The 18,274-nt window shown below is 36.7% G+C and overlaps 1 protein-coding gene across 3 annotated transcripts in view; it reads left to right on the top strand.

Annotated features, from left to right (window-relative positions):
• The window catches only part of METTL8 (methyltransferase 8, tRNA N3-cytidine), a 101,322-nt gene extending 83,848 nt beyond the window's left edge, over window positions 1–17,474 (top strand). The window contains exons 10-11 of one of the 3 annotated variants that reach the window (XR_010431945.1): window positions 145–471; window positions 815–924. Coding sequence is in view for 1 of the 3 variants with exons in the window: in XM_064660888.1 (XP_064516958.1) it covers window positions 145–230 (86 nt within the window). In the remaining 2 variants the exon portion in view is untranslated. Of the gene's footprint in view, window positions 1–144; window positions 735–814; window positions 925–11,638; window positions 11,813–12,758 lie in introns of those variants that run through there. The other 2 variants (XR_010431946.1, XM_064660888.1) reach the window with 2 other exon arrangements.
• The last annotated feature ends 800 nt before the right edge of the window (window positions 17,475–18,274 follow it).

Consider the following 18,274-nt stretch of genomic DNA (forward strand, 5'->3'; position numbering starts at 1 on the left):
GACAGTTCATATATAAACTATATCTTCTCCATAGAGTGTCTTAATAATGGGTGGTTGAACAACCTTGGAAATAAACCCTTTATACATATTATAAAAATATTAAACATTGCTATTTTTAATAATACAGGTCACTTTGCCTTTCAGTGTGTGTAGACTTCTTTCCATGTTTGAAACAAGGATTGGAGTTTGGGGTGACCATCCTTCACCCTTTGCTAGTACCAAGCAACTAAAAAAGGAGAATTGTCTGATTTGAAAGCAACAGCCATACATGCAGGAAGGGAGGAAAATGAAGATGCGGCTCAAAGGCCAACAAGAGAAGGAGTGAGTGTTTCCTCTGGTAACTAGGATAAGAGGAAGCTTGGAAAGACTCACCAGAAAGAACGAGGTGCAGAACGGAACAGGGAACTGAGGAACAGAAATCCATGGGCATCATATACGGAGAAGATATGTAACAGGAGGCAGTGTGGCAGGGTGAGAACACTGGGCCTAGAAATGAGTGGGATGAAATGGTGGAGGCAAGAAGAAAAAGGGGCCTATCTGTCACAGAAGTAGGGTGAAATCTGGGTAAACAAAGAAACTGGGTGTAAGGATTGGAGGTAGAATGATGTATCTTCAAAGTTTTTATTCTTCCAAGTGATACTGTATTTTCACATCTTGGTGGAATATTACAGATTTTATCTTTCATCCATATGTGCACAATCTATTTCAATTCATTAAAATGATGGAATGTTTCATTTGTTGTAGTTTGTGCTATGCACATGTTTGCAACAGTGCAGGCAAGTGTATGATACACCTGCTTTTGCTTTTTCCTTAGGGAACAATGTTTTTACCTTCTTTCAAGTAGAACCCCATAGTGACAGAAGCTACATTCCTAACCTCCTGGGAAGCAAATACAAAAGAATAACAGAAGTGTCTCCATCCTGATTGTGTTCAATCAAGGTAGAACAATTAAATTTACTCCATATGTTCTGATGTTGTCCCATTTAAATCAAGATCATATCTGCAGATTATCACATTGAAGTGCCTCCCCATATCAGTTTCTGTTATACTTGCATCTGTTCAACAGAACTTAAAACAAATTTGTATAAACTAGAAATAAAATTTAAGGGAATATAGCAGGATAGGCTTTATCTGGGATTACAACAATTCAGAGATGGAATACATTTTATTATTTTAAAATACTCACTATTGCAGAGAAGCACTTACCCAAGAGGCAGAAAATTTAGCTTATTTGAGGTATAATGTAGGTCAAGAATACTAAAGCTAATAGCCATGTTCTGAAGCTTTGTATACATAATGTTAGCCAAAGATATCTTGTCAATTGTGAAAAAGAATTTAGCAATGAGACAGTCTCATTTTCAGATGACGTTTTATTGATCAGGTTACTACAATTTTGAAGGGAACATGAAAGATTAAGAAAGCAAGTGAATTAGCTTAATAATGGCTAAAACCCACGGATGACATATCCAATTTAATAAATAATTAAATTAAGAATAATCTAGACATTCCTAGATTATTATTTCCTAGTGTATTGGTACTAAGTGAAATTTTAAGTTCATTAAAAAAACAGACTTAGTGTATGCTGCTAGTTATAAAAACAACCAAAATGTTAAAATCTATAAGTATGATGTAAAAATAGAATGCTCTATAGCTACTGCATAAATCCAGTGTATAGTCTTCTCTGTAGTGTGTCCTGTTCAGCTAGGAAAAAAAAATGCAGTAAAAATAGATAGTGGAATTTTTCCATGTGTCTAGGAATTTTCATATGAAGACATGTTAGGGAAATGAATGATAGACAATGTGCAAATGGCGTATAATGTTACATTTTAGTATTTAGAAGGTCTAGTTTATACCTTTACATTATACAAAAAGCAAGGTAAATTAGTCAAGTTGGCAGGCAACAAACCTACATTGATAAATGTATGCAATGTGCCCTTAAAAACACAAGGAATCACAGTGTTCATGAGGCTAAAAGATTGGTGAGTTACCAAAAATGAGTTGTATTAGATTTTTCCATTTTTATTTTTATATGTGTGAAAGGGAAAATTTGCATATTTACTGTTAAGGATTTTAAAATACCTCCAGTTAAAAAACAAACCAAACCAAACATATCAAACCCAAACAACAATCCTAAAACCTTTCTCGTTACTTTTTGTGAGGTCCTAACATTGCTCAGCAGTAGCACTGGAGAACAAGCCTGAATACAGAACGGGTCTAATAGACACAGTTATCGAATTAAGAAAAGATAGAAGGGAAAAAAGTAGGAAAAAAAGAGAATGTACTAATTAGTATGACATGTAGTCCTGTAGCAATCATAGAGCAGTTAGTATTTTATATAGAATGATGAATTCAGCTCAGTGCCTGAGAAAGGAAGAGAGACGTCAGTCTTACCACACTTCCCTGTCACTTACAATTGTAAACTGGCACGTGGACAAGTCAAAAACCGAAGAATAAAAGTAATTGGTTTGCTAAAAGAGCACACAATTGATTTATTATGCTTGGGTGAGACTGGCTGTTTTGGAGGGTCTCGTTGCAGAGACAACATTAATTTTTTCTTTTAGTGTCAGGCACACTCTAGCCTCCATTTCCTGTGAGATAACAAGTGCTCTTTAAATGGAGAAGCTGCATCTTTTAACTTGAATAAAAGGATTGTTGTATAGTGTAGGATTTAGCAGATGGGGTTAGAGAATCTTACCACTAGTCTTTTATTCTACACTAGGAAAAGCTTTGCCGTTTGTAATGGCTCTGTTTGCTACATTCGCTATTAAGCGCAGTAGTCAGATGTTGTTCTGAGGAATTGGGCAGCTTAGCTTCCAATGACATTGATTACACTCAACAGTGAGAGTATGAGAACAAGTGGTGGGTGGAGAAGTGAAAAGGCAGTGTGAAGCATTTCAAGGAGGAGGTTTGCACTCCAGCACTTGAATGTGGGTGACAATCCTTCAGAGAAACAGTTTTTACTCTGGAGCACAGTTGAATCTTCTGGGCTCACTTCAGGTTTAATCTTCATCCCCACAAACTACCAGTGCAGCCTGTAGTTAATTGTGCATTTGCTTGAAAATAACAGTAGCAAGGAGCTGCATCTTTAGAATGGAGCTGTGATTTCAGAGGGAGAGACCCTGGCATGTTAATCCCTGGCATAAATGGGTGTAATTCTCAATGACAATGCTAAGCCTGTTTACACATGGGCTGAGCTAAACCCAAAGATGGCACACAATGCTGTTCAAAATCAATCATTTAATCCTTTTGAAATTTTTGTGATCTAACAACCAGAGATGTTTGTGTTAAGAAAAGATGGTGTGACAAAGCTGTAGTTGTCACTGACCGTGACTTTCTTTAAGATACAAATTATGACAAACAAACTCATGATCTTATTTTAGATAAACATTTCATGTTTTTATTCAAGAGTGAACATTAGTGAATTGAATAAACCCTCAGTGATAGTTACCAAACTCTGAAATAAGGTCTAGTTTTTAAATTGGAAACAGTCCAAGCAATCTTATACAAAAAAAGAAGAATAAAATTATCCTGGCAATAAGTCTACATTTTATTTTACTGAAGTTTATGAGGAATCAATATAACCAAAAACAACCTTGAGTTTAGTTTCTTTTTCTTTTGCATGTATATATTTTAATACAAATAAAAGCAGATGGAAAAGGAAACACATAATACAGTCTACAAAGCATACAAGTATTATTATATCACTTAAGATATGTAACAAGCTTCTAAACCACACTCTTCTCTTCTTGCATCAATTGGCTTGAGACAGAGTATCAGAAACAGTAAATATTTATTTTACTTTGAAACAAAGTTAGTAAAAGGCCTTGGGGTTATTCTGAAAGAAAAAAAAATCTTTGAATCTTTGACCCAAATTTCCAACATAATTTATGTCACTGTAAGTCCAGAAGACTCTTGAACTCTGTAGAATGTCCTCAAGATATAGACTAGTTGCTCGCAATTGGAATCCAAATTAACTGGCACCTGTTCTGGTTTGGGCTGGGGTAGAGTTAAATTTTCTTCACAGTGGCTGGTATGGTGGTATGTTTTAAATTTGTGCTGAAAACGATTTGATAATACAGAGCTGATGTGAGCAGTGCTTGCATCCTGTCAAGGCCTGTTCTGCTTCTGTGCTGCCCCACCAGTGAGGAGGCTGGGGGTGCACAAGAAACTGGGAGAGGACACAGCCAGGACAGCTGACTCCAACTGACTAAAGGGATATTACAGACCATATGGTGTCATGCTCAGCGTGTAAAACTGGGGGCAGAAGGAGAAAGGAGGACATTTGGAGGGATGGCATTTGTCTTCCCAAGTCACCCTGTTGTCCTGGAGAAGGCTAAACACTTGCCTGCCCTTGGGAAGTGGTGGATGAATGCCTGGTTTGGCTTTGCTTGCATGTGCAGTTTTTGCCTTACTTATTGAACTGTCTACCTCAGCCCCTGAGTTCTCTCGCTTTTACCCTCATGATCCTCTCTCCCATCCCACCAGGGGGAAGTGAGCAAGTGGCTCTTTGGTGCTTAGTTACTGGCTGGGGTTGAACCAGGACAGTGCTTAATATTAATTGTAAAGATAAAAATGCAAACATAGAAGTACAAAAGTACTTTGTTCACTACTCTTACTTTGTTTAAGGGCTGAAATTTGGTTTGGGTTTAAGATGCTCACATACCTGTGTTTATATGTTTGTGTAGGATATTCAGAATTTTTTATCCTACAACATTCTGTAATGGGTAATAAGTATTATGAATCTTAACAACCAACTATGATAGATTAAAGTAAGTGATTTAAAATAAAGTCCTTAAGGCATGTTTGTATTTGTAATGTTTCTCTCTCAAATACTTGCAAAAGTTCCTGTGAAAAAGTATGCCTATTCTTAAAAGACCTTTGAAGTCCAAAATAACAAAGTGAAGATTGAAAAAAAAAAAAAAGAGGGGAAAAAATGGCTTTTTAAATGCATTGTCAGAAAGTGAAAATGCATATTTATGTTTTCCTATGTTTTTAGCTTTCATAGAAATTGTGTTATTTCATTACCAAAAGACTTTGCATAATGGTATGTGATTCTAAGGAAATACCAGTAAAGCAATATAATTTAAACTTATATTATGCTTTGGGGTTCCACTTTTTTCCAATTGTTCGTTCTCCTTTTCCTAAACCAGTTCATCGGATTAAAAAAGAAAGCAAACATAATGGCACTCTTTGAAAGCAAAAAATTGTTGAAGGTAATGCAGGCAAATATTAACTGTTTTTTCTAGTGGATTTTCCTTCCCTATGTGAGATCAAGAATAGGGCAGTTATGTCTGATATGTTACCAGCACATTTCTTAGTAGAGGTATCGTTTGGATACTTCGTATCATTTGCACATTCTTGTTTCCAGCTACCCTACTTTCTGATTTATGTTAATAAAGCTTTTGGAGATTCTCAAGTGGGGAGTGTAAGTAATAAGTATTGCTTACATATTACTTACATTATCTGAGTATTACTGGTTATAATTGTAAAGTGAATAAATACAAATTTTAACATAAGTGTGCATGTGTGACCATGTGTAACCATGTGAACAGTGACAGCTTCAGGCTTCTTGATTTTCATGCCCAGCTTGCTTGGTGAGATCAGCAATGAACGTGCAAACTTTCCCTGGGGTAGCCTAGAGCGACCTTTTTTATCTCTGACGGTGCTGCCAAGTGTTTCAGTATTCTCTGATTTAAAAACAAAACGAAACTAAACCACAATGAAACAGTTATTGCCAAATCTAAGCCTGAAGGGCTTAGATTATATACATACATACGTATATACATATGTATATGTGTGTGTATGTATAAAAATAAAATGAGAGCATAGAGAACATCAGCAGGCTGGGAGGTAGAGAAATGGAAATTGGCTGGGATCCAATTAAAGAAAGGTCCAGGCATGAGAAAAAAGAAATTCTTTAAATAGACGTTTAACATAAGGTAAAAGAGAACAGCTGTTTGCTTCGAACTTTTTCCTAAAACAAATGGTTGTATGGGACAAGAAGTAAAAGAAAAGTTAATAAGGGTCTTTCTGTTCTTAGTCTGGAAAACTGTGTAAGCCAGACTTTCACGTTCAGACTTTCTAAGCACTTTTATGCAAGGGGCCTGCTGGGGATCCACATTCTTCTGCAGTCAGGATGGATGCTGAGTCATCAGGAAAGCTGGCCATTTGGTTTACGGTTTCTAAATATAGAGGTGAACATTTAAAGCCCTAATCTGGGAACAGTGGACATTCGTGTGCAGCTTTGGTGACATGAAGATTTCATTTGTAATAGGCTTGTATCAAAACCAAAGTTGTGCTTGTATTACATGTATTGCTGACAAACTGTAGCTCCTATGACAAAAAACAATTAATTAAAATTTAAAATTTTTTAAAAGAAAAATAGAAGAGTGATAAGTTTCAGTTTTTGCTAAACATCAGAACTCTGTCAGGATAGCTTGTGTATCTTTGCTCTATGCAGAAGAGGTAGAACAAGTAGACTTTGGGGGAGGGAGCATAAGAGCAACCTAAATTAAGGAAGGAAGCTCAGGTTAAGGTTAGAAGTGGTGAATTTTGACTCTTCAATTGGATTTTAGCTATTGTGTTCAGTGGGTAAGGAATGTGAGTTTGTGGGAGTCTGACTGGAAATTGTCAGTTTGCTGAATAAATATTCTCAGATATTTATACTAACATTACCTTTGCAGTTGGTATAATATACCAACATTCAGTAGGTTGGTGGGATGGTTTTTTAATTTCTGTTGAACTTCTGCACACTTGGTTTGTTGGTTTGTTTGTTTGGGAACTTTGCTACAATAGGACCTTTGATATTCAGTGCTTTGACAGAGAATCAGAATTTAAAGATGCATTTTCACTGTCACTGTAGATGAATTTTTATAATCCAGTGTTGCATAGTAGGAGTTCCTTCTTAAAAAAGCAAGGTTTTACATGGGTGATTCAGTGTTTTATTTTGACAGCATTTCTGTGCCTTCTGCATAGATCCTAGCTGAAGAAATGCTTGCTGAGTGCTTTGCCACCTGAAAATGTGGGGCAGGGAGGGAGAAATCCTGCCTGGTCAACAGTTATGCCAGTTTGGCTAAACATGTGCATTGCCGACAGTGGTGTCGTGGCTCTGCCAGGGCAGGCCCAGCCATTGCACCTGCTGGTGCCACCGAGGTGCCATGACTCACCCCTGGTTCTCTCTGTATGGATCTGCTGCTGCAGAGCATGTGCAGCACAGGTGCCATCTCCCCACCCAGCTATCAGTGTCTTCCAGGACAGTGAGTCCTTCAATAAGCTGTGAGGTCCAAGAGGTATTGTTCTGGCAGGCCAGGTGTGGCCCAGGGGTGCCAGTGCCTGGCTCTGCTTTGAGTGAAGAAAGTGCTTCATTATTTAGATTGCTTACAGTGCAAGCAGGCAAAACTCTTGGTAACTGAATTAAGGAAAGAATATCTAGTAAGTGGATGGCAGCAGAGGAAAGACTGTTTTGAGGAAAAATAGGGTTTTTTCTTGAAATTTTGTGTCAAATTTTCATCCTGAGTATGTACAGTGTATTTTAGGAGCTATTTTTGTAGCTGAAATAGCTGGAAACAGAAGTCTTAATAGGGTGCAAAAAACGTGTAGCTGTGTTAAGCGACAAAGCTCTAGCCATCACATCCAACATGCAGTGCTTTTGTACAGTGGCAGTTCATGTGCAGCTGATTCATCAGTCAAAAAAAAAAAAGTCATTACCTTACTATAAGATGTGAGCTTCAAAATGAGACTCTGCCCTCATTTTCTATGAAAACTTTAAACATGCAAAGTTTGAGGTTTTAAAAGTTAGTCAGCCATGCGTGAGTTATAGAACCACAAGTTAGCAACTCATGTTAAATTTTGAAAAGACTGGTTTTTATTTGCTTCTAGCTCGAAATTAATTTTATCCGTTTCCTTCCAACTGGTGTAAGACTAAGACAGATGATTTTAAAATAAAATGGAGTTTCTTGACAGTATTACAACAGCATGATGAGAAGAATCTTTTTCTGATTAAACTAGGGTGGAGGACTGTTCTGACACTTGTCTTAAAAGGTCTGACCTTGGCCACAGACATCTTGTCTGTCGCTCTCATGGAGTTTCTCAGCAGCATGTAGGTGGAGTCAAGGTCTCTGGGCTCCAGAAGACAAAAGCTTAATACGTGACCTCCAAGTGTATTTCTGCTGCCTGTGATAGATATAAAAAGAGCAAGAAAGTCACGGTTTATTCCACTAGGAGAAAAATCAGTAAATGTTTATTATCAGTAAATGAAAGTCCATTTTATCAGGACTTTCTAGCATGTTCTCTGGAGAGGACTGAATCCTTCTTTCAATTGTGCATGGTATGCTGAAGGTATTCATTTGGAACTTTATTACCAGTCTTTATTATAATTATCTTTATTTTGGGTGCTATCTTTGCACAGAATCAAAACCAGAATGTGTCTCTTCTTCTTAATTGAATTTCTTACTGTTATTTGTCTATTTTCTACCTACAACATTAAAAACACTAGTTATTTCATGCATGCTACCATTTAATATATAATGGACGAGACCTTGGTACACTTAAAAAAATACAGACTACAGCTGAGACAGAAATATGAACTGAATTATTGACTGTGTAAAATATAGCCACAATTTCAGCTTAAACTCTTAACATTGCGTGACCAGTTGCTGTGTCTCATTTGAATCTTATGTGAAAAGAAACATGGAAAATGCAAAACATTTTCTGTATCCACAAAACTGCTAGTGCTTCTTTCTCCAGTGGAAGTGACTCCCCTCTATCTTTAACAGTGAGCTAAACCCGGTAAGGTAGCAGTAGTTCCCAGTAGTATCATTCAGTTTTTGTTTTCTTGTGGAAATCAGTGCCATTTTCAATCAGTCTTTTTTTTCATATGAAGGCCCTGAAGTGTCACTCATCCCTTTTAATTCTGACAGTGCTGCTATATGAGTTGTAGTGAAATTAAATTTCCATAGAAAAGACAAATTTTGTGTATAACATATACTTGCAGATTTCTCTAATGAATGTGCAATGCCATAAAGGGCCCACAGCAGCTTCCTAGTCAGTGGCTATTATTATGGAGCATTTAATTTGTGCACAAGTATAGTCTTTCTTGTCTATATATGTCTCTATATGTCTCTAATATGACTAATATAATATAACATCTTCTTTCATGTGATTCCTAAGACTGTGCCTCAAAATTGATATAACAAATATTGTTCTGACTCATAGGAACCAAGAAAAAAATTGGCCACAGGCTTCACAAAAGACAAGATCTCATCATAAAGAAATTTCATAGTCAGATCTAGAGCTACTGTGCATAGCTGTTCAGGTAGATCTGTTGACCCTTGGATGAGTGTAGTATCAAGAGTCGTTAGGCTGCATTTTCTGGGACCTTCTTAATATTTGTGATTTTACTCTTCTATATAGGAAAACATAGAATCTTTTGGCAAAATGAAAAGGAAAGAAAAAATATTGCAGCTTGATTATATCTGTACGTTGCTGTATTGTTAGACTTGGTTTTTAAATTAGTTTTTAAGTTCTTCTCAGAAGTGCTTTAGTAAAATATTAATGTTGGTGTTGAGCAGTCACAGGACAGAAGCAGTCCAGAGTCCGTATCTGCTTCATACAGAAAAGGCCTGTAATAGAATCAGCAGAATGCCTTATTACGAAGAAGTTTGAAAAGGAAACTAAGCTGTTCTGTATTCTCATTTATTAGACAGGGAGAGGGAACTGAAGAGTAACCTTTAAGGAACTCAAATTGCACCTGAATAATTTGCATTTAGAAAGGATGTTCCTTTCGTGTTCAATTGGTTTATCGAATCCATGTTAGATTCCTGTAAATGCTACACAGCTTTGCATCTCCAGTATTTTGCCTAAATGAAAGACTAACCTTTGGAACCTGGCTTGGCTATATTACATTTATGTTTAGTCTAATAGAGGTGATGAAAGTCATTGAACAGAATGGCACACATTCCCTTGGTCCTTTAGAAGCAGCTTTAACAATAATCTCACTTAGATGTTCAGAGTGACAGGAATTAACATCATTCCTATACATTGGAACATGCTTCTGCTTGAAACAGCCTTCTCAAATGCATGTTGCTACAAGGGCAGAGTGTGGAGCAGAAGAAAGAAAAGCCGAATATACTTTTCATTCCCAAGAGAAATTAAAAAGAAGGCAAGTGCTTTGAGTAGTGAGCAAGCATGCCTTCATTTTGATTCTACTGACCTGCCATAAAGAAATGAAACAGTGCTCCTTTTACTGAAAAAAACCCACTTTGAAAACGAGTGTCTTAAGGAGCTGTGGAGTTGGTGTGAATGTGGACTGAGCTCGTTTTGTTCCTTCAGTGTAAGTATATGTTGACAGTAAATTCTTCCTGCAGATAGTGGTCATGAGAAGTTTTGCCTTGGGGGTTACACAAAAAACTGTATTCGAAGTATATGAGAAATCTTGCTGTGTATGTGGGACCTCTATATAATACACCTATTTCAGTCCCTTTCTGTTTCAGCTTTTTCATGAGATCTCTCAGGTATCTTGTACAGAGTCTTTATGGGCAAGGTAGTATTTAACAAGGTGCTTGAGACCTATAATGTTTTGGGATTTGTTTGTGATTTTTATACAAAAGCAAAATCATAATGAAATCAGACATTAATCTAGTTTGTGAATTACACTGAGAAGTGCTTTGTGGAAAAATACCCAAATCACTAACAGAGATTGGGGATTTAATATTCTACATTAATATACCCAGAACTAGACACATCAGATTGTAAGTAGCATTTTTGAGTTTATTCATAGCAATAACTACTTTTTTGTATTAAGGGAGGGTGATAGTTTGGTTCTGATCCTGAAAAACAGGAAAAAGCTAATGTCTTTGTGAACTCTGCACTCACACTCTCTTTAGGGGAACTTTGCAATAGCCGTGCAATTGCTCTTTTGAGTCAGAGTCTGGGATCTCCTGAGTTATTCTGAATGTGTGCTAGCCTCAATTATTCCTCTGGTCCCCAGGTGGATTACTTTCTTCCACTGCTCTACAGCATTCCTTACCCTTTCCCACATGAAGGTAGAAGGGCTAGAGTTTGGAATGACAGTACTGGAAATTGAAAGCTTCTGTAAAAGAGGAATCATAACTTTTGCCCAGAAAATCTCTATGTAGTCTTTGCTTTCATATTGTTGAATCCCATGCCAAGAAGCTACCCAGTAAACAGTTTGCCATAACTAAGCATCAGGACCAAATAACAAGAGCCATGGATAAGATAACCACCATAATAAAGGTCCACTAAAACCATATATAAACAAAGCCTTCCCAAACAACCTGGATATTTTGTACCTGTCACATCAGCAAAAAAGGCATGGCTACAGTCCTTGAATTTAGTACAGCTGCTTAACTGTAATTGGTTATGAAGTTGTGTAAGAAATTGTCCCATCCTGGTGAATAATCATCTCATCTCATTCATTGTTAGTTCATGGTTGGGTTAGAGCGAGGGTGATATAATAACACACAAAGCAGTAACTTTGGTACCTAAGACTTGCAGCTACCACAAAATGATGCTGTGTATTGTCAGAAGTGGAAGATACAGCCCATCTGACTTCTGTTCTTTGCTCTACCTATTCAAAGAGTAATAAATTGATATCAGTATTCTGCTCTATTTTCTCTAGGCACTCCAAGAGTGAGATTTGGAGTATTTAAGGGATCTACTAAAGTTCAGAAATGAAACACAGGTTATCTAGAACAATGGATCTTTCCACAGTAATAGCAAAGCTTGACCATGTGAGAACAGGATTTTCTTTGGAAACAGTTCAGCTCTGTCTCAGAAACTACAGATAAGGAACGTAAGTACCCATGTTTGTGTGCATGTGTGTGTAAAACAAAATAAAAATTCCAAAACAAAGCAAGTTGACTTGCTCCTTCCCAGCTCCACATAGACAGAATTGTAGAACTGCAGAGACAACAATTGTTCTTTAGGCAGGCTTTATGCATGCCTGAAGTGTGGTCAGGAAACAAAATACATAAAAAAATAGAATGGAAAAAATAAACTAATGGTAAGAAATGTCTTGCTGTTGTTCTGTTTGTCTCTCTATATAGTGTAAATAAATGAGTATGTGCAGTTGACCATGAATGATCCTTTACCCTTGAGGGTCTAAAAACTTAATTTGGAACAAGTTTGACAGGGTATTTCACAACTTCTTTGGATTATTTTTTTTTTTACTTTCTAATAACTTGGCATATGAATTTATGAGTGTACTGTGGTACTATCATCAAAAAGAAGATCAAAATAGTGACTAGAATAAGTGAAAAGGAGATAGAACTGGCACAAAATCTGTATGGAACAAAGAAGTTACATTTATTATTCAAAGTACAACTCCCATTGGGAACTTGTATAGGTATCATATAAGTCATGATGGAATAGGTCCTCTAACGAAGGACCATTATTATGAGAAGCAGGTAGTCTCCATTTAAAATAAAAAGCTAGGCACAATTATACTGGTTGTTAGCATGCAAGCAGCTAAAAGAGCCCTGTGTGTTATTAGGCACTAACCCTTACTACGTGAAATGGAATTGTCTGACAGGAAAATTGGATAGGACTTTCTGTGGAAAAAAATGCAAATTGTGGATCAAGTTATCTGTAGGAGTCTTATGACTGATATTAATGGTTTAAGGTTAAGTTTTGTTGGCAATGAAACAAATATTTTGGCTGTTCCTGAGGTCTGTGAGCTTTATTAAGTACATGAATTACAAGTAATCTGATAGCATACTATGTTCTCTTTGCTTCCCTAGGATCCTTGAACCTGTCTCATCTGAGACAGGCATTGCTTTCACTGATGTTTTTATGACAGCTGAATGTGAATGGTGAATGTATCTTTGGAAGGCAGAAGGTGAGGTGCATTGTCTTTTAGTGGTCAAGTCTGATAGACATCCTTTTTTATGTGTTGGTATTGAGTTTTATATAAGATTTTGCAAAAGTGAAAATAAGTTTTCCCTAGGGAGAAAGATAAGAAATAAAGGATTAGGATATCTCTCCGTACAATAACTCCTACTGTGAAATTCTAGCCCTATTTGTAATGCTAGTTTAATAGATGGAATTGATGATCTTAAAAAGGTCTATGATTCTAATAAGAGCTTTGCTACTGACTTCAGGATGATCACAGTTTTACTCCTAAGGTGCAGTTGTGCTTTTCTAGGAAAGCTAAAGTATAAAATACAGCTTCTGCCAGCACACCATCAATGCAGTAGGAAGGGAAGAGGATAACATTGAATTACATTCATAGCCAATAATAGCTGCTGTGAGCACCCTGATGATCAGTGTATTAATGTTAGTCATCAGCTTTTTGGGTTTGTATATGATTATTTTCTTCAAATCTGAATGAAGTAGACTCAAGATGAATTTGAGTTCTTTATGGAACTGTAGTTAGTATTTTTTTTAAAACTCTTTAAAAAATGTCAGATGTGGTAAAGCTTCTTAGATTTTTATTAATAAAGCACACCATTTATAACTAACTAAGTTTTGAAGCCCTCCAAGGCACTGTTTAATTTTTCAGCTCTCTTTTTTTGGTTCTATCTAGTTCTGTATTAGGTTCCTATCATCAGGTCTTGCCTTTCGTAAAGCAGACATTCTCATGCACACATTTCTGGGACGTATTGTGCACATCATGAAAGAAGGAAAATGACTCTTGATTGGGATCCCAGTCTTCACTGACCCACTGCTCAGTGGGTATTAGATAGTGTGCTTGGCTATCAGCAACATTGCAGAGGGTCTTTGGCCAGTACATTGCCTACAAGTCATGGATTGAAGACTGTTCCTTCATATATTTCAGGCAGAGCTAACATACTCTTTTTGATAGGGCTGTTTTGATGTCAGCTAAGAAAATAACTCTTTGATGTGTTTGCATGAGAATGAATCCTGTAGATAAAATTATATTGCATAGTAGTTTCCTGCAGCTCCCCAGATACTTATTATTCGGAAATTTAATTCAGCCTCTCCCTAAGAATTGAGGTCTCCACTTTGTACTTCTGATTGCTTCTCTCAGCTCAATTAATGACATGGAAGCACTTGTTCTTTCTCTGAATAGTGTCTGGGTGCCTCCTGCCAGAGCAATGGAGATCACCTTCTGCTGAGCTTATAGATACATGCAGGAATAGAGCCATAATGGGTGCTTCAGTGCACTGTGTAATATCCTCTTCCAAATTAAGGAGGCTCTGAGACCAATCAGTTTTTCCCTGCCTGTATTTGATTGCACACTTAAAATCAGCTGACTCTCAGATCAAGTGGTGCCTTGTAGCTTTAAGCTCAGCAGTGGCTGTTGTCTGTGTGAGGGAATTTTTCTGTCACTATAAAAGGCAAAACCAAGACTAAAGATACTAAAGATGGCCCTGGAATTTTTTTGCAATGATGCTCCCTGAGAAACTTGAAATTTCTTGATTGCAAATAGGAAAACTCTTGAAGGTTCCTACTTGGTAGTACATGGTAGAGAGAACTTGAGAAGGGAAGAAAAGGGTTTAATTGAATACTTTCAAAAAATAAAGTGAAAAAAATTATGTATATCAAATCAGAAGGAAATAGAATAGTAGGGTGAGGTGACAAAGTCCTCTTACAATCTGATAGTACTCAAGACTGGGCAAAGTTCTGCATTGTGGTATTAGATGTCAACATCCTGAGATATTCAGCTTGGCATAGTGAGACCACTTCATTGCCTCATTTCATGCTAGAGTGTTTCAGGCTATGTGCTGAATATTTCCAGTACTTGGCATCTAATACTATGTGCAATAGATTAAATTTTCCTATTTTGACAGGGAATATCTTTAGCAGGATGCCTTGAAATGCCTTAGGGATTCAAGCTGTCCCTTAATCAATGCTGCAGAGGATGCAGTTTTGATTTTTTTCCTCTAATATATGAACTATGACACTAGATTCATCCTGGCATACATCTGCCAGAGCAGACTGAAGGCATTCAGTGAGAGACACTTCATGACCAGCCAACAAATAGGAGGCAATCTAAAAAAGGGGAATTGAAATATAATATAGATGGGAAGTATAAGATATCTCAAAATAAGGTCATAATGGAGGACATAAATTGCACATCTATGCAGACAGCAACAGGACATCCTCAAAATATCCTACAGTATCTGCATACTGATACTGACTTTTACAAATATGCAACAGATATGGATTGTTTCTGAAAAGAACAGCTATGGGTCAAGATGTAACATAACAGAGAAAACACCTCTGTGAATATAAATATTTATTATTAGTGGAGAGAAACTGCTTCCTACTAAAATTGGCAAGAATGATGAATTCAACCCTCTTAGTATTTATTGGAGAATTAGAAGGCTAGTGAGGTGCAGCGAAAACCCCTTTTCTGCCTTCTAGAAAAATCAGCAAAGCTAACACTGTCAGACCATAATGAAGAATACTCCAGCATATTGAGAGCTACTGGGCTGCAGATCCACCACTAAAAATCTCCAGTGCCTGATACTGAACCAAAAAGAGAAAAATACAAAATAAAAATTCCTACATTACCTGAAGGACTTGCAGAATTCTTTTCCATCTGTATTTTTTGTGATTGTTAATACTTGTGTGAAACAATGCTGAACTGCCATAGAGCAAATTACAAGCAAGAGATGACTGTGTCTAGTTTGATCTTTGAGCTTCTTTGATTAGATGCAGATAAGAGTCAATGTCATCTCTACATATTGTGGCATGTTTAACATCTGCTGGTCCTTTCTGGGTTGGTTTGCAGTTTGAGTCCTTAACTTATGACCTTTTCTTTTTCTTTGATTTAGCCATTGATTACACCCCAGAAGATGTAATTCATTTGAACTACAAAATCTCTGCTTGTTGTGGTACTAATAAGCATTGTGCCTACTGAAAGCTGTAGCAGAAGAGAAAGGGAGGAGGCCTAACATGCCTGACACTGTCTTTTGTCTGTGTTGCAGCAAGGGGAGAAGGAAAGATGTATAGGAATAGTTTTATCATCATGCATACATATACACACACATAAGCATTTTTATTTGTTTATCTAATCTCCTGGATGCTTTTTCAATGCCTGTTTTAACCCTTTGTTCTTGAAGTAAGCAAGGAAAAACTATATGACAGGCATTTAATTTTTTTCTTTCTTGAGAGCAGCTAGTGTCCCTTGTGTTGAGAAGAAAATAGTACCGTGTGGAAAGCTAAATTTCAATTAACACATCAAAGGGCAGTTTGTGGTGTTTTGCCTATAACTAAGGCTTAACTGAGTTGCAGGACTCTGGGAATTTTGTGTTTTCCTATATGCTCACTTACTGCATTCTTAGCTCTCCTACATTTCTAGTCTTCCTCTGCTTCTCCAGATGGGACTAATGACAGCAGTATAATCTTGTCGAATATGGTTCTTGCTGAGGAATTAGATGAACAGCTGCTGGGAACAGTCTGGGAATACAATTTGGTGAAAAAAAAGAGATGAGGTACAAACAAATTCCCTTATGATGCCATTCATTCTATATGCAGTATTATACCAGAGGGTGGAAAAATGGGAAGGCCTAAATTCAATTTCAATTTGAGCTGGTTTAAAAAGAAGCAATTCTACATACATTGCAGCCACAAAAGCATATATTTATAGGCACAGGCTTTCACTTTGTAGGTAGAAACTGCACAGCTGGTTGTGTACATCTGGTTTTTTGCATGCATAAGAACTTACTTTGACAGGCACAACTATTGTACTTTCTTCTCAGTATTTCCCAAACAGTTATGCTAATTCCTACATTATCTAGTTCATATCTCTTCTTCGTGCTTTAAACAAGGTTGGGAAGGGGAAGAAAACCCTACATTTTGGCATGCAGGACAATCAGAAATCCAATCCAGAAAATGAAAAAGTCATTGGTATGTGTCAGTGTTCCTGCAATATCCTCCCACTCACATTTTTGCATTGTAAAAATCCAGCATGCAATTGTTGGTTAGGACTGGAAATTAAAGCTAATCTCCTCAGTTGCCTTATGCATGTCATACACCAATTGAAGCAATGGCATTTTGCTTTCTTGTCTTGCTACTTCAGTGAATTTCTTCTCGGGTCCTTTACACCTAGCAGTGTCTGGGAAACACACACAGAATTAAACAGGCCTGTCTACGGAAATGGGAGAGCCAAAGACAAGAATTGTGTTGATTTTGGATAAAGTATCATTTAGTGTAGTTCTAATAATTCACACTATTTTGTAAAGTTTGGTGGGGATCTTGGTAATATAGAACATGCTGTGGCCTTTGGCCACACATCCCATATTTTGAACCAGATTTCCACCAACTTGTTTCCTTTCATCCCACTGATGGCCAGTAGCCAGTAGTAGGAGTTGGATTCTTTTCTTGATTGGTGGGTTAGAACACATGGAAACCCTCTTATGCTGTGTATGTTTTGTAAACTACAAGATTGGACTGAAAACAGCCATTTTAGAGTTCTAGGAAAGTAATTTTAAATAAATACTTCAAAATATTATTCTGGAACTGAATTTTTTCCAATTTTTTTAAATTGGAGAAAGAAATATGTATTTTTAAAAAATAACTCTTAGAAATCATCTAAAAGTTTAACAGTCATGAAGACTTCATCATAAATGACATTTTGGTTTCTTTAAGAGGGATTGCATTAGCTCTCAGAATGGAAGTGTCACCAGATCAACTCTAACTATAGCTTGACACTTTGTGCTTCTGTGCATGTGCACAGCTTGATATTATCTAAGTACTGGTAACAGTGATACCTAAGGCTGCCCTGGATAAACACAAGTTTCTGATGACAGCATCTTAAGTACAGGAGAAAAGCTCTTGTGCAGTTTACATTTATGATACCATCATATCCCTGAGGTGCTGACAGAGCTTCATTCACAGTTTTTCGGTGAGTTGTTTTTCTGTATGTCATGTATCACTTCTCTTTCTTGGTGAAAATCATTGATATTTCTTCTCTTTAATAAAGCCAGATTAAAATTAAGAATGAACTCCAAAATACCTTTTACTAATCTTGTTATTTTAAAAGAATTCAAAATCCCAATTTGACTTCTTAATGGTCGTAAAATGTATGTTTTGGACAATAGAACTGTATTTTGAGAAATAAAGTAATAAATAAAGAATATTTTTGACACGTTTATGTTTAAAAATTGCTAAAGTTAGTTTATTTTTTGTCATTTTCATAGTTATTTTTTATTTTATGTGGAGGTTTGTTTTATTTTACTAAGGCCTTGGTTCACCACAACATTTGTATTGCCTAATCTATAGCAACCAAGTTAAATGAAACAGGTTCTCCAGTACTGATATCATTACAGGGGAAAAAAAAGGAGGT

Source organism: Pseudopipra pipra, chromosome 7 (genome assembly GCF_036250125.1).
Source record: "Pseudopipra pipra isolate bDixPip1 chromosome 7, bDixPip1.hap1, whole genome shotgun sequence".
Classification (NCBI taxonomy): domain Eukaryota; kingdom Metazoa; phylum Chordata; class Aves; order Passeriformes; family Pipridae; genus Pseudopipra; species Pseudopipra pipra.